This window comes from Haematobia irritans, chromosome 2 (assembly GCF_050003625.1).
Source record: "Haematobia irritans isolate KBUSLIRL chromosome 2, ASM5000362v1, whole genome shotgun sequence".
NCBI lineage: Eukaryota > Metazoa > Arthropoda > Insecta > Diptera > Muscidae > Haematobia > Haematobia irritans.
This window is the reverse complement of record NC_134398.1, coordinates 180,338,424-180,364,684: the sequence shown is the minus strand read 5'-3', so window position 1 is coordinate 180,364,684 and position 26,261 is coordinate 180,338,424. Positions and strand designations below refer to the sequence as shown.

The following is a 26,261-nucleotide window of genomic DNA, read 5'->3' as shown; positions in this document are numbered from 1 at the left end:
TAAAATTTATATAATATAGCAAAATGCTGTGTTGCTATATATAGAGAAGAAATTGACTTGAGCCATAAATAGTTTACAAAAATTTTGAGAACATTTTACAAGAAAAATACTCTACTCTTATTTCTTTCATATATGTATAGAAAATTTTGTCAAAATTTTCCTTTTACAGAAAATTTTACCAAATTTTATTTCTATAAAATATTTTGTCAAAATTTGTAAACAATTCATTTCTATCCAAAATGTTGTCAATGTTTTTTCCTAAAGAAAATTTTGGTCCACATTTTATATTAATACAAACTTTTGTGAAAATTTTATTACTATAGAAAATTTTATCAAAATTTTATTGCTATAGAAAATTTTGCCAAAATTTTATTTCTATAGAAAATTTTGTAAAAATTTTTATACTATAAAAAATTCTATTAAAATGTTTGTCAAAATTTTGTTTTTACAGAAAATTTACCAAATTTTATTTCTACAAAACAAATTTCAAAATTGTATTCCTATTAAAAATTTTGTTAAAATTTTGTTTTTACAGAAAATTTGCCAAATTTTATTTCTATAAAAAATTTTGTCAAAAATTTGTAAAAATGTATTTCTATAGAAAATTTTGTCAACATTATTTTCTATAGAAATTTTTGTCAAAATTTTATTTTTATAGAAAATTTCCCCAAAAAATTTGTCAAAATTTTATTTCTATAGATAATTTTGTCAAAATTTTGATTCTATAGATAATTTTTTAAACATTTTATTTCGATAACAAAGTTGTCAAAATATTACTTCTACAAAAAATTTTGTCAAAATTTTATTTCTATAGAAAATTTTCTTGAAATTTTATTTCTGTAGAAAATATTCTCAAAATTTTATTTCTATAAATAATTTTGTAAACATTTTATTTTGTAGAATATTTCGACAAAATTTTATTTCTGTAACAAAAAGTTGTTAAAATTTTACTTCTACAAAAAATTTTGTCAAAATTTGACTTCTACACAAAATTTTGTCAAAATTTTATTTCTATAGAAAGTTTTATATTATTTATATAAAAAATTTTATTGCTATAGAAAATTTTGTTTCTATAGAAAATTTTGTCAACATTTTATTTCTATAGAATTTTTTTTTTGACAAAATTTTCTATAAAAATAAAATGTTGACAAAATTTTCTATAAAACAAAATTTTCTATAGCAATACAATTTTTTATATAAATAATGTTTTCACAAAATTTTCTGTAGAAATAAAATTTTTATAAAACTTTCTATAGAAATAAAATTTTGACCAAATTTTCTATAGAAATAAAATTTGGACAAAATTTTTATAGAAATAAAATTTGGATAAAATTTTCTATAGAGATAAAGTTTGGACAAAATTTTCTATAGAAATAAAATTGTGACAACATTTTCTATAGAAATAAAATTTTGACAAAATTTTCTATAGAAATAAAATTTTGACAAAATTTTCTATAGAAATAAAATTTTGACAAAATTTTCTATAGAAATAAAATTTTGACAAAATTTTCTATAGACGTAAAATTTTGAAAAAAAAAATCTATAGAAATAAAGTATTAACAACAATTTTGGTAGAAGTAAATATTTAACAAAATTTTCTGTAGAAATACAATTTTGACAAAATCTTCTATCGAAATAAAATTTTGACAAAATTTTCTATAGAAATAAAATTTTGAAAAAATTGTCTATAGAAATAAAATTTTGACAAAATTTTCTATAGAAATAAAATTTTGACAAAATTTTCTATAGAAATAAAATTTTGACAAAATGTTCTATAGAAATAAAATTTTGACAAAATTTTCTATAGAAATAAAATTTTGACAAAATTATCTGTAGAAATAAAATTTTGACAAAATTATCTGTAGAAATAAAATTTTGACAAAATTTTCTATAGAAATAAAATTTTGACAAAATGTTCTATAGAAATAAAATTTTGACAAAATTATCTGTAGAAATAAAATTTTGACAAAATTTTCTATAGAAATAAAATTTTGACAAAATGTTCTATAGAAATAAAATTTTGACAAAATTTTCTATAGAAATAAAATGTTGACAAAATTTTCTATAGAAATAAAATTTTTACAAAATTTTCTAAAGAAATAAAATTTTGACAAAATTTTTTTATAGAAATAAAATTTTGACAACAATTTCTATAGAAATAAAATTTGGAAAAAATTTTCTATGGAAATAAAATTTTGACAAAATTTTCTATAGAAATAAAGTTTTGACAAATTTTTCTGTTGAAATAAAATTGTGACAAAATTTTCTATTTGAGAAAAAATTGCATATAAATAAAAATTGTGTTGAGTGAAAACATTGTGCCCCAACGTCCCTACAATACGCTAAATATTAGAAAAAAAACCTACATTAGGGAATTCCCCCTACTTCTGGCAACACTGCATTAGGAATGGCAAACTTAATATAGTTCCCATGGCATATAGTTCCCATGGCATATAGTTCCCATGGCATATAGTTCCCATGGTTCGGAATTTTACTTTCCATTCAAATCTCAAACTATTCGTTGATAAGGCCTTTTTCGAAAAATTTGGTTTCTAGCCAAGCCCACAACCACAAGGCTTTACCTTAAAAGGTGTAAATCTTTACTAAGCAATTGCCTTCTATCTTGTATCAGAGCAACCAAAACCACCCCGAAAAATCCAACCCTTGGTTACTATAGCAATCGAAACAAGGAAATTTGACATTTATGAAAAAAAGAAAAGAAAACAGACACAATAAACATTTTATAGCCGGTGAGCCGAATCGTAAAAAAGAAAAAAATGAATGAAATACAAATGGTAACAAGGCGCAAAAAGAAAGCCTCAAAATCTCAAAAATCAAAAAGTGTACGTGGTAAAGTGAAGCACATAGCTCATAAACGTAAAACACACGTTACCCATGAATTCGAAGAAAATGAAAAGGAGGTGATGGCATTGTTGGAAAACTCCAGCCTTATAAGTGAATCAAGTAATAATGAGACTAGAGAAGAAGATAATAAGTCACCAAGTGAACGATTTTTTTGTGGTACACCAATGACGGCAGACGAGGAGTTGGAGTCGGTTAGTGCAAGAAGAAACACGAGTGGGGGTATATCACCATTTGGTGAAGGAGAAGAAGAGGCAGATGTGAGCAGTGGTGGAGACCCCGAGGAGATTATCTCCAAACAATCCACTGATGATTTGTCTACTACGACACGTAGCGGCCAACAACCAACATTGGCCTCGACTTTCATACAAATCGATGATGAAACCATGGAAAGTTTAATCAAATTGGTTAGCAATGATTTTATAGGAAATTTTGAAGACCTCTGCTACAAACCTAATGTGGAAGCGGAAACTTCGTTGCTGACATATTCCAAGGGCTCGAGTTTAAATTCCAATGTAAATTTAATGATTAATCGTTTGTATATGGAAGCTAAATATCGGCGAACTAAAGTCAACATGGATATGGTCAAAGTTTTGAAAAATTCACAAAAATATGTCAAACTTTTCTACGACATTGGCCTCTGTACAACTCTGTGTGATTTCAAATTTAAGCCCATATTTATGGAACCCTCATGGGATTCGATGGATATACCATCGAAAAAACTGATAAAGCTTCATATTAAAGATTTACGTTTTACCGAACATCCCGAGCTTCAGGAGGAACATCGTTTGGCCAATAACTTGGAGTTGATCTACGAGCATCGTAATCAACGTTTAAAGGAGAAAATAACAGAAAAACTCTATGCTGATCTTCAGGTAGAGAGAAATGTTCTCAATGATTTACTCAAAAATGAAGAGAATTCGGGAAGAACCAACTCTCTTGCAATCGAAGAGCAACAGAAAAAAGCCTTAGCCATAGAGCAACGTATGTTTAAGGTGAAAGCTTTAAGGGAAAAACTTTACGGTGAAGAAAATACGAATAAGCAGCTTCTGCAAGATATCCTAGAGAATTGGCTGAAATTGAAAAATTTACGTAAAGAACAAAGCCATCAATATACACGACTGAAATTACGTCTCAAAATCGAAGATCTAACGGTGACTGAAATGAGAAAACGTCAAAAGCTATGGTCTCAACGATTCGATACAGATCTTAATGAAATATATCGTGAGAAACTAGAAGAGTATTATCGTTGCAAGCGTTTGTGGCGTTTGGAACGTAATGCCGGTGAAGATATCTTAGCGAGACCTCGTAAACCTAATGTGGGCCAACTATCTTCACAACTGCGAGATGAATTTGAGCGTTGTTTCGCCAATCCCAAAGAGCCTCGTATTGATGTTATACGCGTACTAGATAATGATGAGGATTTAGCCATTGCCCCTGGTCCCAAGAAACTTCATAGTTATTATATGCGTGTATTTTTCGATGGTCAAATGGTTGGTGAAACTCGTTGCTATAGACTGGAAAGAGATTTAAGTTTCAAGATTAATGAAAATTTAGGCATTGTTTTAAATCGTAGATTACCCAAGGATATCAAGATTAAGGTGAGTAGAGTATAGAGAGATTTTAACCTATATTGACTTTATAGTTTTAACTTCGTAAGCCAGTGTTACCGTTGTGTTCACTAATGCTGTGTCTCCAAACGATCGATTGAGAATCGCATCCTGAGTCGATCTAGCTCTTGGTGTCCGTCCGTCTGTCCATGTATGTGTTGTTCGCATGATTCCAGTCACAATTATTAATCGATTTTAATGAAATTTATTAGATGGCATTTTTTGGGTTTGATGGCAAATATTCTCCCAAGCAGTTCAACCAGTACACTTCCCGAAGATAAATTTAAAGATTTTACCTATGAAGACTATATCAGATTCTGGATTTGTAAGAACCATTTTTGTTTGAGTTTTAGAGGAATCATTAACATCTCTTGTAAGTGTGCAAGAAAATTATGAAATAACGACTTGATTTGAAATCTAAAATCTGCAGATTTTCACCCCCATTTTTCAAAATGATTCGAGGAGTAAAATATGGAAATTTACACTCAGTTGCAAGCAATTTTCATGATCAGTAAGTCAAAACGGTCTACATGGAGGCCTTACCAAATGGACCGATAAAACTAAATCATATACACTTTGTTGTGGGTCTAAAATGCCAGTATATTTTCAATTTGTGGCAAATCGGATAAAAACTACAATTTCTAGAAACCCTAGGAGTTAAATTGGAGTACCAAAACATGGAACCATACACACAGTATTCAGCACATTTAATTGTAGTTCTAGAATCTAGACCCCAAATCGGAGGGCCGGTTTATAAGGGGGCTATATCAAAAACTGTACCGATACTAAATATATTCGGCACACCTCTTTATGGTCCTAGAATACCTCTAGATTTCCAATTTCAGGCAAATTGGATAAAAACTACGGATTCTAGAAGCCCAAGTAGTAAAATCGGGAGAACGGTCTATATGGGGGCTATATCAAAACATGGTCCGATAATCACCATTTTCGGCACATCTCTTTATTTTCCTAGAATACCTTTACACACAAAAAAATTTCACCAAAATTTTTCCAATTAAAATTTTAATTGAGGTTTCAAAAATGTTCAATTAAAAATTTAATTGATTCAAAAATTTTTTTAATTGAAACAAAAATCAATCACAAAAATAATAGTATCAATTAATTTATTAATTGGATCAATTAACTTTTTAATTGACCTTCAATTAATTTTTTAATTGATACTATCATTTCTGTGATTGAAGACATTTCAATTAAAAATTAATTAGATCAATTAATTTCGTGATTGAATCAGAAACATTTTTTTTGTGTGTAGATTTCCAATTTAAGGCAAATTGGGTAAAAACTACGGATTCTGGAAGCCTAAGAAGTAAAATCTGAAGATCGGTCTATATATCAAAACATGGACTGATAATCATCATTTTCGGCACATCTCTTTATTTTCCTAGAATACTTCTAGATTTCCAATTTCAGGCAAATTGGGTAAAAACTACGGATTCTAGAAGCCCAAGAAGTAAAATCGGGAGATCGGTTTTATATGGGGGCTATATCAAAACATGATCCGAGAATCACCATTTTCTGCACATCTCTTTATTTTCCTAGAATACCTCTAGATTTCCAATTTCAGGCATACTGGGTAAAAACTACGGATTCTAGAAGCCCAAGAAGTAAAATCGGGAGATCGGTCTATATGGGGGCTATATCAAAATACGGACCGATACTCACCATTTTCGACACACGTCTTTATGGTCCTAGAATACCTCTAGATTTCCAATTTCAGGCAAATTGGGTAACAACAACGGATTCTAGAAGCCCAAGAAGTAAAATTGGGAGATCGGTCTATATGGGGGCTATATCAAAACATGGACCGATACACCCCATTTTCGACACACCTCTTTATGGTCCTAGAGTTCCTCTAGATTTCCAATTTCAGGCAAATCGAATAGACTATACACTTTCTAGACGCCCAAGAAGCAAAATCGGTCCATATGGGGGCTATACCAAAACATGCACCATTTTCGGTACACTTTTTGATGGTCCTAAAATACCTCTAGATTTCCAATTTCAGGCAAATTGGATAAAAACTACAGTTTTTATAAGCCCAAGACCCCAAATCGGGAGAACCGTTTATATGGGGACTATATCAAAACTTGGACTGGTATAGCCCATCTTCGAACTTGACCTGCCTGCAAACAAAAGACGAATCTGTGCCAAATTTCAGGACGATAGCGCCATTATTGAAGGCTGTAGCGTGATTACAACAGATATACAGACAGACAGACAGACAGACGGACATGCTTATATCGCCATAGAATTTCTCCCTGATCAAGAATATATATACTTTATATAGTCGGAAATCGATATTTCGATGTATTACAAACGGAATGACAAACTTATTATACCCCCGTCACCATTCTATGGTGGTGGGTATAAAAACTAAATCCGATACACGTAAATCGGATAATAACTATGGTTACTAGAAACCCAAGGAGTTAAATTGGGAGGTCGACCTTATGGAGGCTATACTAAAGCATGTACCAATACTGACCATTTTCGGTTCGCCTCTTTGTGGTCCTAAAATACTTCTAAATTTCAAATTTCAGGCAAATTGGATAAAAACTACGGTTTCTAGAATCTCAAATAATAAAATCATTTCTTGCATACCTATTTATAGTCCTAAAAAACCTCCAGATTTTCAGGCAAATTAGACAAAAACTACGGTTTTTACAAGCCCAAAAAGAAAAATCGGAGAGATCGGTTTATATGGGGGCTATACTAAAGCATAGACTGATACTCACCATTCTCGGCGCACCTCTTTATGGTCCTACAATATCTCTAGGATTTCCAATTTCAGGCACATTGGATAAAAACTACGGTTATGTAAGTCCAAGAAATAAAGTCTGGAGATTGGTCTATATGGTGGCTATACCAAAACCTGGACCGATACTCACCATTTTTTGACACACCTCTTTATGGTTCTAAAATACCTCTAGATTTCCAATTTCAGGCAAATTGGATAAAAACTTCTATTTCTATAAGGCCAAGACCCGAAATCGCGAGGTCGGTTTATATGGGGACTATATCACAACCTGGACCAATATAGCCTATCTTCGAACTTGACCTGTCTGCTGACAAAAGACGAGTTTGTGCAAAATTTCAGCTCGATGACTTCATTATTGAAGACTGTAGCGTGATTACAACAGACAGACAGACGGACATGGTTATATCGTCTTAGAATTTCTCCCTGATCAAGGATATATATACTTTATATAGTCGGAAATCGATATTTCGATGTGTTACAAACGGAATGACAAACTTGTTACACCCCCGTCACCATTCTATGGTCGTGGATATTAAAAATCAGATCAAATTAACAGGTTGGTAAGTCCCCGGCCTGACACATAAATGTCGTCGCTAGTATTAAATGCATCTTATTTTTATATAGTACCAACCTTCAAATGAATCGTGTCAAAATTTGACGTCTGTAAGTCAATTAGTTAGAGAGAAGTTCACCAATGTGGTATCACAATGGACTGAATAGTCTAAGTGAGCCTGATACATCGGGCTGCCACCTAAACTAACCTAACCTAAGTCAATTAGTTTGTGGGATAGAGCGTCTTTTGTGAAGAAACTTTTGTTATTGTGAAAAAATGGGAAAAAAGGAATTTCGTGTTTTGATAAAATACTGTTGTCCGAAGGGAAGAAATACGGTGGAAGCAAACACTTGGCTTGATAATGAGTTTCCGGACTCTGCCCCAGGGAAATCAACAATAATTGATTGGTATGCAAAATTCAAGCGTGGTGAAATGAGCACGGAGGACGATGAACGCAGTGGACGCCCGAAAGAGGTGGTTACCGACGAAAACATCAAAAAATCCACAAAATGATTTTGAATGACCGTAAAATGAAGTTGATCGAGATAGCAGAGGCCTTAAAGATATCAAAGGAACGTGTTGGTCATATCATTCATCAATATTTGGGTATGCGGAAGCTCTGTGCAAAATGGGTGCTGCGCGAACTCACATTTGACCAAAACCAACAACGTGTTGATGATTCTGAGCGGTGTTTGCAGCTGTTAACTCGTAATACACCCGAGTTTTTCCGTCGATATGTGACAATGGATGAAACCTGGCTCCATCACTATACTCCTGAGTCCAATCGACAGTCGGCTGAGTGGACAGCGACCGGTGGACAGTCTCCGATGCGTGGAAAGACTCAAAAGTCCGCTGGCAAAGTAATGGCCTCTGTTTTTTTGGGATGCGCATGGAATAATTTTTATCGATTATCTTGAGAAGGGAAAAACCATCAACAGTGACTATTATATGGCGTTATTGGAGCGTTTGAAGGTCGAAATCGCGGCAAAACGGCCCCATATGAAGAAGAAAAAAGTGTGGTTCCACCAAGACAATGCACCGTGCCACAAATCATTGAGAACGATGGCACAAATTCATGAAATGGCCTTCGAATTGCTTCCCCATCCACCGTATTCTCCAGATCTGGTCCCAGCTACTTTTTCTTGTTCTCAGACCTCAAAAGGATGCTCGCAGGGAAAAAATTTGGCTGCAATGAAGAGATGATCGCCGAAACTAAGGCCTATTTTGAGGCAAAACCGAAGGAGTACTACCAAAATGGTATCAAAAAATTGGAAGGTCGTTATAATCGTTGTATCGCTTTTGAAGGGAACTATGTTGAATAATAAAAACGAATGTGTTTTTCCTTGTTAGACCGGGGACTTATCAGCTAACCTGTTAAGATGTAGTTCCTACATAAATGTATCGCCCTATTTCGATAAATGGGCTCAGATTGTGCTTCTTTACTAACCGATCGGCGTCGAATTTGGCACAACGTAGACTAATTCATCACCTTTCAAGTGTGCAAAATTTCATCGAAATCGGTTCAGATTTAGATATAGCTCGGTGCAATGGTACCCGCCTTGCATACATAGGATCGTGGGTTCAACCCCAGTTTCGACCGAACACCAAAAAGTTTTTCAGCTGTGGATTTACCGCTCACATTTATGCTGTTGATGTTTCTGAGGGTTTCAAAGCTTCTCTAAGTGGTTTCACTTAAATGTGCGCAGCACTCATTGATAAGGGAGAAGTTCACATTGGACTAAATAATCTAGGTTAGATTAGGTGTAGTGGCAGCCCCTAACATAAACTATTTGAAATAAGTCTGGAACTCTTCAGTGAGTAAAGTTATCAATAAGAAGTTTTTGGTGCGAAAGCTGCCTATAAGTTCCTATCTAGTGGGTCCTGGGACTGGCCTATGAGCGTGTGTGGATTTGTTTCAACTGCCAAATCCGCAATTATGGATTTGCTATGTTACAACGTAAAAAACAACCGTGGTGCAATGGTTAGCATGCCCGCCTTGCATACACAAGGTCGTGGGTTCGATTCATGCTTCGACCGAACACCAAAAAGTTTTTCAACGGTGGATTATCCCACCTCAGTAATGCTGGTGACATTTCTGAGGGTTTCAAAGCTTCTCTAAATGGTTTCACTGTAATATGGAACGCCGTTCGGACTCGGCTATAGAAAGGAGGTCCCTTGTCATTGAGCTTAACATGAAATCGCGCAGCACTCAGTGATAAGAGAGAAGTTCACCAATGTGGTATCACAATGGACTGAATAGTCTAAGTGAGCCTGATACAACGGGCTGCCACCTAACCTAACGTAAAAAAAAACCTACAGAAAATAATGCATGTATCTCTACTAGTTCGCAGAATATGGACCGGTTTGACGGAATTTTTATTTGCTTTTCTTTTGTTATGTTTTTCCTTTTTTATAATTTTTTTTTTTTGCTATATCCTAAACCTCCCTTGGTTGCGTTTACTAACTCCAATTTTACATTGTGTTTTCTTTTAGCTCTATAAAAAATCCAAAATATCTTCATCGCAAAAAATAGCCAATATTATTGTGCCCTTGCCATTATCGTCACCAATGACAATGGAAGCACAAAGTTTCACTATAACGTTTTCCTCACATAAACAACCAATTTCGGGTTATTTGAGATTGGATCTGGAAAGCGATGATCAACTTTATCCACCAGAAATTGTGAAGAAATTATTTCCAGCTCCAAAACAACATACCCACATTCCCAAACATATAATGAGGGAATGGTATCAGCGGAAATTATTGCCTCCTTTACCCTCAAATACATCTCAGTTAGATGGACATTATGACCATCAGTCGGCGTTGTCATGTAGTGAAACTGAAGAAGAATTGGAACAAGGTCCACTATCTCAAACATGTATTTTTCACGAAGATCTTTTACGCTTCTGTGATATATCGGAAGTAGAGAATAATCCCCGATTGAGAGTTCTACGTTCACGTTATGCGAAAAATGATGCACGTACCCGAGATTTGAAATTTGTGCGGATGTTGGATCATGAATTGGAATTTGATTGGGAAACGGAGGAATGTGTCATAGATCCAGGCAATTGGATGGATCCAATTGATTTGCATAAACATGAGGGTAAGAAATATTTAAAGAATCTCTATGAAAGCATACAGAATCAATGCAATCGTTTGAATAAAATGGTGGCAAGTCATGAAAATTTACTTTTATATGATGAGCCCATGAGTTGGAGGTGAGTCTTTGTAGAGCTTTATTAAACCTTAAAATATATGGTAAAATATTTTTTTTCGTCATTTCAGTGCTCTCTTTAATGCCATTCGTTTGATATTCCAACCCCATCTAGCATCCCGTAACCTGCATCAGCCATTATCCTCCCCTACTAGTACACAAAATTTCTCATTGGATTGTCCTCAAAATTTTAAAATTGTCTGTAATATCATCAGAGCCACTGGTATTCCTGTGCGTATTACAAATCCCGATGATACGGATAGTAAAGGCCGTAGCAGTCCGGAATCGACAAATGTATTTTTGTTACAAAGTACGAAAGAAGTGAACCTATTTTTGTCCCCTATTAGTAATAGATTTTATTTTTAGATCTAAAATATTCCAATGTAAGGTCATTTATAGCTATAAGCTATAGGGATAAATTTTGTCGCACTATGACAGCTGAAGGTTCAAATCCTACATGGAATGAGCAGTTAATATTGAATTTAAGGTAAAATATAATTTGTATACTCAGAACCATAGAAGGATGATGCGGATATAATAAATTTACTGAGCATTTAGATACCGAAATTTGTATTCGATATATAAACTGGGCTTTTAGATATCGTAATTTAAATCCCATTTGCCTGAAATTGGAAATCTAGAAAATTACCCCTACACAAATACATAGAGCATGGCGGATATGTATTTCAACCATCTTAAGGATGCCATCAACAGCTGACAAATTTATTCCTGTGACAGTTATTGGTTACAAACTCACAAAAGCATTTTGATCTAACGGATTCAGGAATAAATTTATGCACAATGGAATTCAGGCTTGATAATTTGGTATATATTTATTTATTTGACTGGAAGACCACAAGTGGCTATCGGTAAAGTCCTTCAGTATTTAATAGTAAATAAATCTTTTGTTTATCGTACCATTTCTCGATGCCGTGATAGATGCATCCCGTCACAAAAAAAAAAGTATATACGGCCGTAAGTTCGGCCGTATATATTTGTATAAACTACTAATGAATGTCATGTACAATCGAATTACTTGGGTTGCGATAACACTTGCCGATGACAAGGCATCTTAAAACTTCTTAACACCGTTTTCTCAATTGTAAGTTAGTCCATACGGGGTATATATTAAACAAAAATAAAAAAGGCCGATTAAATACGTATATAATTCAGTTTCTATAGTAATAAATTTTTGACAAAATTTTCTATAGAAATAAAATTTTGGTAGATTATTTTTGGTGATCGGCTATATATAACTATAGACCTATATAGACCAATTTTGCTAGCGCAATGTACCGAATTTTACCACGTACCAAATTACAACCGGATCGGATGAATTTTGCTCATCTAAGAGCTCCGGAGGTCACATCTGGGAATCGGTTTAAATGGGGGCTACATATAAATATGGACCAATTTTGACATGGTTGTTGGACCCCATATACAAACACCACGTACCAAATTTCAACCGGTGTAACGTGGTTTTGTCGTCGGCTGAGGTAGACCAGTGGTCGTCCCGGATCAACTTTAAGGACCCACAAACCTTAAATTAAGAACACACGATTTGGTGGTATTTATACAATAATATTAGTACGAGCTTTATTTATTTGACCTTATATACGTATAATGTTTATGTCTGCACGGTATGCTGAGGGGCGGTGATTTATTACGTAGCCTCTTAGTACTGAAGTCGGCGGTTGTTGACGATTTGGTTCGGCTAAAGTCGTTGTTGCGGTGATGATGATCGGTTGGTGATTCGGTTGACGGTTCGGTTGATTGTTCGGTTGTTGATTCGGTTAATGGTTCGGTAGCGGTGATGGTAGTTGCTGGTCAGCCGTCGGTGGCTGGTTGTGTTGGTTTGGTCGGCTGTCGATGGTTGGCCGATGTTGATGATTCGGGTGATGCGGCGATATGTTGTTGATTCGGGTGATGCGGCGATACGTTGTTGATTCGGGTGATGCGGCGATTCCACGTGGATAGCGATGTTGACAATCCGGGTGAGGTGGTGATTCGATGTTGATTGTTGATTCGTTGTTGGGTTAGTAACAAAACTATAAACTATTTGTCGAAACTACTAGGGGAAGCAAGCTAATAGCCGAAGCTATTAGTGCGGAAGCAAGCTAATCGTCGGTGAAACGATTAGTGAGGAAGCAAGCTAATTGCCGAAACAATTAGTGCGGAAGCAAGCTAATAGCCGAAGTTATTAGTGCGGAAGCAAGCTAATCGTCGGTGATACGATTAGTGCGGAAGCAAGCTAATTGCCGAAGCAATTAGTGCGGAAGCAATCTAATAGCCGAAGCTACTAGTGCGGAAGCAAGCTAATAGCCGAAACAATTAGTGCGGAAGCAACCTAATAGCCGAAGCTATTAGCGCGCAAGCAAGCTAAATGCCGAGACACTTAGTGCGGGGATAGAGTTCCTGTCGCTTAGTGTGAACTGACTGCGGTCGTGCCACTTGTCGTGTTCAGTACCCTTCGGCTGTCGGGAGACTCTTCTTCGTTGTCCAAAACCACCGAGTTTATATTCTCCCTCAGCCACAACGTAGGTGAGAATTATGTTCATAGCAAACTAAAATAAATGTTCCTCAAAGTCGGACTGCCATATTAATTATTTTCCCCTTACCCACCCAGACTCTATTGAATGACAGTGGCTATGTGGAGAGTAGGGCAGTGGGTATGTGGCCATAAAAGGCACACATACATTAAACAACAGGAGGCACAATCAAATAAATCTATGTACGGACGAATACAATACAAAAATGTATTTCGTTCCGTTACACCGGATCGGGTGAATTGTGCACTTCCAAGGGGCTCCGGAGGTCAAATTTGGGGATCGGTTTATATGGGGGCTATATATAATTATGGACCGCTGTGGATTGCATTGTTGTTAGAGTTAAAAAAAATTATACGGGCAGGTTAAAATCCCAACGGGGATGATTTTTTATTTTTTTTTTATTATTTTACTATTGTTTTACCTTTTCTTTATTGATTTTCTATTCTGTTTTTGAAATTTAATTATAAACTTGTAATTTTTATTTGTAGCTTTATTATTAAGTTATCTATTTGTCTATTAAGTATTAATATCTTAATATTGTACTTATGGTCTCTCATGTTGATGCTTATGATCGATTTGGCCACAATAGGCTTACAGATTATGCGAAAATGATAAATGAATGAAATGAATGAATGAAATGAAATTTAATTGTCCAAAACTTAAATTTTCACTTAAAACGGCCTAATTCTGTACTTTCTAACATAAGACTTGTCCAAAAGGATTGCATCGGAAGTGAAAACAAATCGTTAGGAGATCCCGGGATGCGCTTTAAAAGAAATGTTTGTGGAACAACTTCAATTTTTTTTTTGCTGGGGCAGCTGGTTTAAGTCGGTTCAGATTTAGATATAATATAGCTCCCGTATATACCTATTGCCCGATGTGTGCCAAATTTGGTTAATATCGGTTAATACCGTTAAGTTGCCTATAAAATTGTTTTAGATTTAAATATTTCCCATATTTTTATACCCTCCACCATAGGATGGGGGTATATTAACTTTGTCATTCCGTTTGTAACACATCGAAATATTGCTCTAAGACCCCATAAAGTATATATATATTCTGGGTCGTGGTGAAATTCTGAGTCGATCTGAGCATGTCCGTCCGTCCGTCTGTTGAAATCACGCTAACTTCCGATGTAGGTCGGATGGTATTGCAAATGGGCCATATCGGTCTACTTATACGTATATCCCCCATATAAACGGACCCCCAAATTTGGCTTGCGATTGCTCTAAGAGAAGCAAATTTCATCCGATCCGGCTGAAATTTGGTACATGGTGTTAGTATATGGTCTCTAACAACCATGCAAAAATTGGTCCATATCGGTCCATAATTATATATAGCACCCATATAAACCGATCCCCCGATTTGGCTTGCGGAGCCTCTAAGAGAACCAAATTTCATCCGATCCGGCTGAAATTTGGTACATGGTGTTAGTATATGGTCTCTAACAATCATGCAAAAATTGGTCCACATCGGTCCATAATCATATATAGCCCTCATATAAACCGATCCCCAGATTTGGCTTGCGGAGCATCTAAGAGAAGCAAATTTCATCCGATCCGGCTGAAATTTGATACAGGGTATTGGTATATGTTCTCTAATGACCATGCAAAAATTGGTCCACATCGGCCCAGAATTATATATAGCCCCCATATAAGCTGATCCCCAGATTTGACCTCCGGAGCCTCTTAGAGGAGCAAAATTCATCCGATCCGGTTGAAATTGGGTACGTGGTGTTAGTATATGGTATCTAACAACCATGCAAGAATTGGTCCATATTGGTCCATAATTATATATAGCCCCCATATAAATCGATCCCCAGATTTGTCCTCCGGAGCCTCTTGGAGGAGCAAAATTCATCCGATCCGGTTGAAATTTGGAACGTGGTGTTAGAATGTGGTCTCCAACAAACACGCAAGAATTGGTCCATATCGGTCCATAATTATATATAGCCCCCATATAAACCGTTCTCCACATTTGCCGGACCGGAGCCTCTTAGAGGAGCAAACTTCATCCGATCCGGTTGAAATTTGCAACGTGGTGTTAGTATAAGGTCGCTAATAATCATGCCAAAATTGGTCCATGGTCTAAAGTTATATATAGGCGATCCCCAATCACACAAAAATTGGTCCTTATCGGTTCATAATCATGATTGCCGCGTGAGCCCAAATAATCTACCAAAATTTTATTTTTATAGAAAACATTGTCAAAATGTTTTTAAATTTTGTTAAAATTTTATTTCCATAGAAAATTTTGTCAAAATTTTTATTCTATAGAAAATGTTGTCAGAATTTTATTTCTATAGAAAATTTTTTCCAAATTTTATTGCTATAATTTTTTTTTCCAAATTTTACTTCTATAGAAAATGTTGTCAAAATTTTATTTTGTCAAAATTTTATTTCTATAGAAACTTTAAACTTAATTATATACGTATTTAATCGGTCTTTTGTAGTTTAATATATACCACGTATGAACTATGTGGTATATATTACGGTGTTAGGAAGTTTTAAGATACCTTGCCATCGGCTATTGTTACCGCAACCCAAGAAATTCGATTGTGGATGACAGTCTTCAGTGGAAGTTTCTACGCAATCCATGGTGGAGGGTACATAAGCTTCGGCCTGGCCGAACTTTCGGCCGTATATACTTGTTTGTTTACTAACATTGTGTTCCACCCCAGGGCATTAACCGACTTAAATTTTAAGTCAATAGAACATAAACCTTTATATATAGCACCGAACACATTTGAAGGATTTCGGATGGTATCGAAATTGCAGATCCACAAGTGGTGCAGGGTATAATATAGTCGGCCTCGTCCGACTTTAGACTTGTTTTTTAGTAACATTGTGTTCCACCCCTGGGTGTTAACCAATTTGAATTTAAGTCTATAGATTAAGTAGAAGTCTCGCCAATATCGTCCAGATTGAGTCAGATTTAAATGTATGTATATGAGAATTCTTGAATTCAATTTCATTGAGGGCAATTATGCACAATAAATACTCAAGTCAAAATTTTTATACTGTCTTAATCACAGCTCAAAAAAATGTCCTATTTTTGAAAATGTCGGAAACTCGAAAAGACGAGTTTCCGACATTTTCAAAAGATCGAAAGTCGACTTCTTAAGTAACATTGCAATCATTAATGACGTTTATATTGGTTTCGTAATCTGTTATTAACTCATATGCCGTAATTCGTATCCGCGTAGTTTGAAATTTAAAATCTGGAGGTATTTTCGATGGTCTCTCAAACCCTTTCAGTAATTTTCCTATTTCAAAAATATTTGCAGTGGAAGCTTGGCCGATTTACGGGACGATTTCAAAATTTGTCTTTTCGATGAAGTGGTGGAAAATCAATGGAATGATGATTCATCTCTAAGAAATGCCGACATATTTCAAAGGATACAAAATAATTGGTTGGGAGAATATAGGATACCCATAAATGCGATATTAGCACAACAAAAGGTAAGAAAGAAAATAAAAATTTGAGAAAAATGTTAATAATATGGAAACTTTTCACTCACAGATTGATGGAGTTTTTGAATTGAATATACCAAAAATTCTTCTGGGCTATAAAAGGCCCTCATTGGACAATATATCGGGAAATATTGATACAAATATTGTGATAGAACAATTTCCAGAAATTAAAGAATCCGTACGTTTATGGTGCTATTTAAGTGTGGAACCCTCAATAGAATTACCCACCATTAATACTAAATCTTTGGAATGTTCCGAATTAATAGAAATGCGTTATTATCTTAATGATTGGAGAGTGGAGGCAATGGAAATGTATACTGAAAAATTTCTAGATCCTTTAATAAGTACAGCCGAAGGGAAACGTGTGTGTATTACTCGGCTACTTCAAGCTTTGCCGCTTCCCATAGAGGCTAGTGAAAATCTTTTGGATAGTGCTTGTAGATATACTTCAATGTTAGCAACGACAAAAAGTTATAATCCTTGCCAGAAATTCGAGGGGATATGGTTGAATAATGAGGTGAGTTAGAAAGTTATATTAAACATTTTCTATTTAAACATTTTGTATTTTTCTCAGTTGCTATTGGAAATTTCTTGGGGTTCCCCAAAGGACTTGGGTGTCTTACTTTGTAATTATCTCCTACATTTGGGCTTACAATGCTGGTTGGTCTTGGGCATTGCCTATGATCATGGTGAATGTTCTTATGTTTTATATTCTTCCGACGAGGAAATGCTATTCATAGATCCTTGTTCAGGAAAACGCTACTCGGTGAAGGATGTATTTTGTCCCCTGTACAAGATTCATATGGTGGTATCCACCAATAATGTAAGCTAAGACATATTTTTGAAAATTCCTATAAAAAAAAAAATATTTTTTTCTGCTACTTGTTTTCAGTTCTATCTTAATATCCAATCGGAGCCCCGTGTCACTATGATGAGTTTTAATTTCAATGATTCCTCTTGCTGGCTGCCAGGATTTTCCAAAAGAAATCCTGCTCCCTTGGGAGGTTTTCAATCTCCTAGCTATAAATATCGTCCATCATTTAGTATTCTTGAGCTACGTCATAACATTGAAAGGAAAATTATGAAGAAGATAAGTGCTTGGCGTACAATGAGGAAAACTATTTGGAATAGGTGAGTATCTGGAATTTGATATCTTTGGGAATATATTTCACATGGGTAATGGTTTTTAGAGCCTTTCAACCACGTTTGCTGAATATTTTACAAGGAATGGAACAGAGTGTTACCTATGGTGGTGGATCTTCCTATGAAGAACTAAAGTACAATAATATGTTGGCTGCGGAGTTTCCCAATTATAAGGTAGGTTTAACACCAGATAGAAATTATCTGATTTTGAGGAATTATACGAAGGTAGTTGGAAGAAGAATATATAGGCTTCCAAAGAGATCAATAATTTAGGAGAAGAGGCAATATGACCACAGAGTCTCATTTTACCTCGATTCAATTGGCTCAGTAACATTCCAACTTTAAGTAGGTAGGTTGAAGCCCGACCGAAATTTTTTTCAGGGCCTGCAAAATAGGCCCCGATGGCAGGTACGTGGAAGTTCATGGGAGTTTGGGACTATGTATGAAAACTAGTATAGGATTCATAGAGCACAGGATGGTCGGGGATGTTTGGTGGGAGACAGACCTTCAATGCCTCAGTGTTTGTTTTAATGTTCAGTAATTTTTCCGTTAACCATTGGTTTATGGTTTGTGGTTGAGACCAGTGTTGTCAGATTAGGGGATTTTTCCCCAAACTGGGGATTTTTTTCTCGTTGTTGGGGATATTTTTTTTTCACTTTGGGGATCCGGGGATTCGACTGGGGATGACGTCGTGATTTGGGACTTTTTCTGTGGATATTTCACAATCACAGTATAAAATTTGTTATAGAACGTGTAAAAGCGAAGTACAATAACGCTTATGGGCTTTGGTAGAATTTGCAAAATATTCCTCTCCAACTAAGAGGTGCTTCACAAACTTTCTAAAGAAGTAAAATTTTGACAAAAATTTTTGTAGAAATAAAATTTTGATAAAACATCCTATAAAAATAAATTTTTGATATAATTTTCTATACAAATAAAATTTTGATAACAATGCTATAGAAATTAAATTTTGACAACATTTGCTATAGAAATAAAAGTTTCAAAAATTTTCTATAGAAATAAAATGTTGACACAATTTTCTATAGAGGTAAAATTTTGACAAAATTTTCTATAGAAATAAAATTGGGACAAAATTTTCTATAAAAATAAAATTTTTACAAAATCTTCTACAGAAATAAAATTTTGACAAAATTTTCTATATAAATAAAATGTTGACAAAATGATCTATAGAAGTTGAAGAAGAGAAACCAAAAATAACAAACAAAACGAAATAAAATAAAATTTTGACACAATTTTCTATAGAACTAAAATTTTGACACAATTTCCTATAGAAATAAAATTTTGACAAAGTTTTCTATTGAAATAAAATTTTGAAAAAATTTTCTTTTGATAAAATTTTGAGAAAATTTTCGATAGAAGTAAAATTTTGACATTTTCTATAAAAATAAAATTTTGACAAAATTTTCAATAGAAATACTTTTTTGAAAAAATTTTCAAAAAATAAAATTTTAAAAAAATTTTCTTTAGAAATAAAATTTTGAGAAAATTTTCTAAGGATATAAAATGTTGACAAATACTTCTATTGAAATAGAATTTTGAGAAAATTTTCCTATAGAAATAAAATTTTGAAAAATAATTCTTGTTTGGATTTTCACCAATTTTTGGTAGATTAGTTTTGGTATAACTTTCGGAAGAAAAAACTCCGCAATTTTTATTGCAAAACACACATCGATTGCAACAATTGACGAGCTAACAGACTTGCTGAAGTCCTTACCTATTAAAGAATTCGATATTGTAAGATTGTTTTTATTTTTCATAGAATAAAATTTGCACACATACAATAATTATATGAATTTTTTTCTTTGGGGATTTTTCGTAGGGGAAATATTTTAGTTGGGGATTTCTTGGGGAAATAATTTCGAAATTTTGGTGATCTCTCTCAAAAAAATCTGGCAACCGTGGTTGAGGACTCAACCATATGCCCACCTTGAGTCCTCACCTACCAGGGGCTAAACCGTATAAGGGCCAACTTTGCCAATGATGTAGTATGTGTAGCTAGCGGCAACTCTTTTAAGTGTAGAAACAAAAGAGGTCGCCATGTGATCGAATCAAGAGGAGGATGGAGTAGCAGACACTTTGACATGATCGGAGGTCTGGGCAGGTTCTTTATTACGGAAAATATAATTATTTCGTTTGTGGGATTCTTTTTCTTCAATTTCGCGTGAACATAAAATACCTGTGAGCAGTCGATGTGGATAACACCTAACATAGAGAATCCCAAAAATACTCCAACCGACGTACAGTGTTTCAAAATCGCTTTTTATACCCTAAACCACATAGTGGTTAGGGTATAATAACTTTGATCTGCCAAAAAATATGCCTACCAGAAATATAGATTTTAGACCCCATAAAATATATACCGATCGACTCAGAATGTCCGTCGATTTGTTGTTTGCAGGATTCCGGACGCAATTATTCACCGATTTTGATGATTTGGTACAGAATGTTTTTTGGGCATAAGGACGAACGCTATTGAATTTCGAAGAAATCGGATCAAATTTAGATATAGCTCCAATATATATGTATCGCCCAATTTCGACAAATGGTGTCATATTTCGATCATTTACTAACCGATCGGCGTCAAAATTACCACAAAGTAATCCGATGTGCCAAATTTCATCGAAATCGGTTCAGATTAAGATACATATACATGTATCGCCAGATTTATAAACCGATCTGACTCAAAGTGGGCCAAATTTAATGTTCTATAGCACTCACTATATGTGCACAAAATCATCGAAATCGGTTAAGATTTATATATATAATACTCTTATTTATTAACCAATGTTGCTCAAATTTCAAATATACATATATTAGCCGATATATTTAGACTTACATGTAGCTCTTATATAAATCTTTTGCCCTATTTTCGGAAATTTGGATTTATTGCCACACTAACTGAGCGATTTCCTCTTTTTTAATAATGGACTCAATATTAGTGGCATACTAACTCTGTAGGCTCAGAATCAACTATAGCTCCTAATATCAGAAATTTCTGTTCAGATTGTGATAAAACTCCCATAACCATGTACACATTAATGTTCTTAAATATGGAAATGCGGGTTTTCCCAAAACCTGTACCATTGATACCCCACAAACAATGTTTACTAATTCTGTAGGGGTGGTTTAGGATATGATATAGTCGGCCCCGCCCGACTTTCTACTTTACTTTTTTTGTTTTTTGTGTGTAAGCTGGTGTTTTCCTCTAAATTTGCATGTTTGTGGGTTCCTAGTGGGTCAACGGGCTGATCTGTAGGCATTGAAAGTTAGTCACCTCGGGGGTAAATTTTGAACCGATTTCAAAAATGTTTACGAGCGTGAGCGAATATCTTTTAGAGTTTTCGAAATATGGGCCCCATAATATATTGTTGGCAAAATTTTAACAAATTGGAGTTAGTATCCTTGTTTTCTCAGCTATATTCCCAAAAAAAAAATTCTACGCATTCTAGAAAAAAATGTGCAGCTATGTGCCTTAGAATAAACATTGTAGACTCCACAATTTGGAATTTCAAAATTATACCGAAAAAGGCACCAACATTCTCTCTGTTGTAGCATTTTTCTAGATGTCTTTTGCTGGTTTCTTATAAAATACCAAACAAGCATACGTTTTACGCTTTTATCGGTCATTTTAGTCAAGTTGTTTTTAAAAAGAAACAAGTATATACGGCCGTTCGGTCAGACCGAATCTTATGTACCCTCCACCATGGATTGTGTAGGTTAGGTGTAGTGGCATCCCGATATTTCAGCCTCACTTAGACTATTCATTCCATTGTGATACCACAGTGGTGAACTTCTCTCTTATCACTGAGTGCTGCCCGATTCCATGTTTTAGCTCAATGACAAGGGACCTCCTTTTTATAGCTGAGTCCGAACGGCGTTCCAGCATTACTGAAAAACTTTTAGGTGTTCGGTCGAAGCAGGAATCGAACCCACGACCCTGTGTATGCAAGGCGGGCATGCACGACGGTGGATTGTGTAGAAAATATTACTTCTAACATCGTATTCTAAATTGTAAGTTAGTTCATACGTGAAATTTAGTGGACAAAAAAGGTATATATAGGGAAGTCAACAAATAATTACGAACCGATATGAACTTTTGAGCAGAGCCAGAATTGAAATATTGGGGTCGCTTTATATGGGGTTATATACAATTATGAACTGATATGAACTAATTGTTGTGTGGTTGGGGATCGGTTTATCTGAGGGCTATATATAATTTAGACCGATGAGGACCTAGTTAGGTATGGCTGTTAACGGTCATATACTAGCACAATGTACCAAATTTCAACTGAATCGGATGAAATTTTCTCCCCCAAGGGGCTCCAAAACCAAATCTGGGCATCGGTTTATATGGGGCTATATATGATTATGGGCCGATATGGACCAATTTTGGCATGATTGTTAAATACCATATACTAACACCACGTACCAAATTTCTACCGGATCGGATGAATTTTGCTCCTCCAAGAGCTCCGGAGGTCAAATTTGGGATCGGTTTAAATGGGGGTTATATATAATCAAGACCGGCATGTACCAATTTTTGCATGGTTGTTAGAGAACGTATACTGACAGCACGTACCAAATTTCAACCGGATCGGGTGAACTTTGCCTTCCAAGGGGCTCCGGAGGTCAAATCTGGGATCGGTTTATATGGGGGCTATATATAATTATGAACCGATGTGGACCAATTTTTGCATAGTTATTAGAGACTATATACTTACACCGTGTACCAAATTTCAGCCGGATCGGATGAAATTTGCTTCTCTTAGAGGCTCCGCAATCCAAATCTGGGGATCGGTTTATATGGTGGCTATATATATGGACCGATATGGACCAATTTTTGCATGGTTGTTAGAGGCCATATACTAACACAATGTACCAAATTTCAACCAGATCGGATGAATTTTGCTCCCCCAAGAGGCTCCGCAAGCCAAATCTGAGCGTCGGTTTATATAGGGGCTATACGTAAAAGTGGACCGATATGGCCCATTTGCAATACCATCCGACCTACAATAGCAACTACTTGTGCCAAGTTTAAAGTCTATAGCTTGTTTCATTCGGAAGTTAGCGTGATTTCAACAGACGGACGGACGGACATGCCTAGATCGACTCGGAATTTCACCACGACCCAGAATATATATATACTTTATGGGGTCTTAGAGCAATATTTCGATGCGTTACAAACCGAATGACAAAGTTAATATACCCCCATCCTATGGTGGAGGGTATAAAAAATTTGTTTTAAAATATTTTCATCCTCATTCACTTGTCTTTTCTATAAATCATTATGTGTAAACATGTTTAACATCCTTGCGGTAATTAGTTGGGAAATATGCAAATTACAAAAAAGAACGTTTTTAATATATGTCCCTACTTTGGGGACTTTTGGGATTTTTGATACGAATTTTGGGAATGGTATATTTGGCAATATTTCTAAAAACAAGTTTCCCTGCAAAAATCAATAACAATCATAATAATATCACAGTTAGTTCAATAATTATAAAGGTTTCAACTCATATTTATAATTTCCAAAAATTGATGTGCGTGAAGTTAAATTCCGAATTTAGTTATCACACACACAAACCATTTTTGTGCAGAGCTCTTAAAGAGCTCTATTCTTTATAAAATGTTCAAATGGCCACTGGAGGCATACTCTCCAGAATTTTATAAATAATTTTATTTTTCTCCAAAACTGAATTCTACCAAATATCGATAGAGCTCTTCAAGCTCTTTCATATGGTGCATGGGTTATAGTGGGACAGTTGCCCATGTGGCCACAATGGTCACTTGAGTCCCATCCTCTCAAAAAATTGTGCCGAAAAACTAAATTTTCTGCAAAATTTTGAGACATATGTGTGAATGTAGCTGTGAGTGATAATATCACAAATGAGTGGTTTAATTTTAGATAAAGTAAATTGGGCAGGAAGACCATTTAATATTTTTCCTGGTGATCAAAAAATAATTCTATCATTGGTTAGAGCAGAACATACTTCTAACAACTCTTTACAGTGCTCTGTTAGCTGCTTTATGAAGCTATGTTAACTAATTAACAGAGCTCTGCAAAAAATTGGTTTGTGTCTGTGCTAACTACATTTATCTTCACGCACATCAAAAATTGTTCCTTGCCCCCATAGTTCAATTCAATTTTCGTAATTTTTGTTTTTTTTCGATTACATGGTTAGGTTAGGTGGCAGCCCGATGTATCAGGCTCACTTAGACTATTCAGTCCATTGTGATACCACATTGGTGAACTTCTCTCTTATCACTGAGTGCTGAGTGCCCGATTCCATGTTAAGCTCAATGACAAGGGACCTCATTTTTATAGCCGAGTCCGAACGGCCACACTGCAGTGAAACCACTTAGAGAAGTTTCGAAACCCTCAGAAATGTAACCAGCATTACTGATGTGGGTGAGGTGGGACAATCCACCGCTGAAAAACTTTTTGGTGTTCGGTCGAAGCAGGAATCGAACCCACGACCTTATGTATGCAAGTCGGGCATGCTAACCATTGCACCACGGTGGCTCCCTTCGATTACATGAGAAGAAAGTTCTTTCAAAAAACTCATCAACGATATATTATATTTAGAACGTTATTTCTTAGTAAAGTGCGCCAAAAATTTGCACTAAATAGTCGATTTTTGTAAATGTACCTTTATATGGGAGATATACAAAATCTGAACTGATTTCGACCGTATTTGGCGCACTTGACGATACCAACGAATATACTCCTTGTGCAAATCAGATTTAAATCCTGCCTTCTGGGGCCATATAAGCACAATCAGGCATAAGATATATGTGGGAGCCATATCTAAATCTGAACCGATTTTAAGTAAATTATTATTATAAAAAAATTATCCTGATATCTATTTTGACAACATTTTCTATTGAGATAAAATTTTGATAAAACTTTATATTGTGATAAAATTTTGACAAAATCAAATATCATAATATAAAATAAAATAAAATTTTGACAAAATTTTCTATAGAGATAAAATTTTGACAACATTTTCTATAGAGATAAAATTTTGACACAATTTTCGATATAGATAAAATTTTGACAAAATTTTCTATAGAGATAAAATTTTGACAAGATTTTCTATGGAGATAAAATTTTGACAAAATTTTCTATACAGGACTAGTGCTGTGTTGATTTTTATACTCACTTGATATTAAAATCTATTTGAATACACAATTTTACTACAATGCAACTATCACAATTATTTATTGTTCTACATATTCCTTTCTGATGCAATACGGACGGAAACAGGGTCCCAGACTGTTTCATGAGCAGTTGTCTATGGGGTAGTCCTACTAAGTTGTTCCAGGACGTATCGTTTGGGATGAGTCCAAGTCGTGTCCTAAAGTGTACATTTTTCCGGTCGATTCCATACGCTTGGACCAGAACTGTGGCTAGTCCGAACACACCAGGGCTTAACCCTGTACCTGTCCTGGGGTTGATCCATTTCCCGTAGGGATGTTACAGCGGGCAGCTCGACTGCCTTCTTCGTTGATTATGTTGCGAATATTCATTTAGTCAATACGAATATAAGAGGATCTGTGGGTTTGATAAAGTGAAGAGCAGAAAGAAACTTCTCCTTAGTTTATTAACGAAAAGGTTGTATGTGTAATGAATTAAATTGAAGTAAAAATTTTATATTAAATTATGACACATATAGTTTTTTGCTGTGCACTTACATGTACATAAATACTAAATATAATCTCTTTACCATATAAACCTATTTTAAATTAAATATTTATATTAATTGCTTAATATTGTATTATTTCAATAACATTTTATTATTTTGTTTTAATTACAGATTTATGGTTTCACTCTCAATTACTCGTATACAAATCTAAATCAAATATCCGAACGTATTAAATCCACTGGCATACATTTAAATTCAAGTAAGAATGTTGAGTTTTCATTGGCCGTCCATATACACACATATCCCAATAATATCCTATCCATATGGATTTTACTAATCTCAGTTGTGATAAATAAATAAAATCATGGTAATAATAATAAAATCGTTTTAATTGAAAAATAAAAATATTTC

General features: G+C 34.7%; 1 protein-coding gene across 2 annotated transcripts; it reads left to right on the top strand.

The window, feature by feature from the left end:
• Positions 1–2,632: 2,632 nt before the first annotated feature.
• Cc2d2a (Coiled-coil and C2 domain containing 2A) lies at positions 2,633–26,255 on the top strand. Of its 2 annotated transcripts, none has more exons than XM_075296951.1 (10): positions 2,633–4,463; positions 10,298–11,022; positions 11,090–11,328; positions 11,385–11,505; positions 16,860–17,028; positions 17,090–17,557; positions 17,615–17,863; positions 17,933–18,171; positions 18,231–18,357; positions 26,022–26,255. In XM_075296951.1, the coding sequence occupies exons 1-10, from the start codon at positions 2,778–2,780 to the stop codon at positions 26,208–26,210; spliced, it is 4,212 nt and encodes a 1,403-aa protein (XP_075153066.1). In that variant the 5' UTR covers positions 2,633–2,777; the 3' UTR covers positions 26,211–26,255. The 2 variants fall into 2 exon arrangements, with proteins under 2 accessions (XP_075153066.1, XP_075153065.1); XM_075296950.1 differs by having other exon boundaries at positions 2,634–4,463; positions 16,854–17,028.
• Positions 26,256–26,261: the final 6 nt, after the last annotated feature.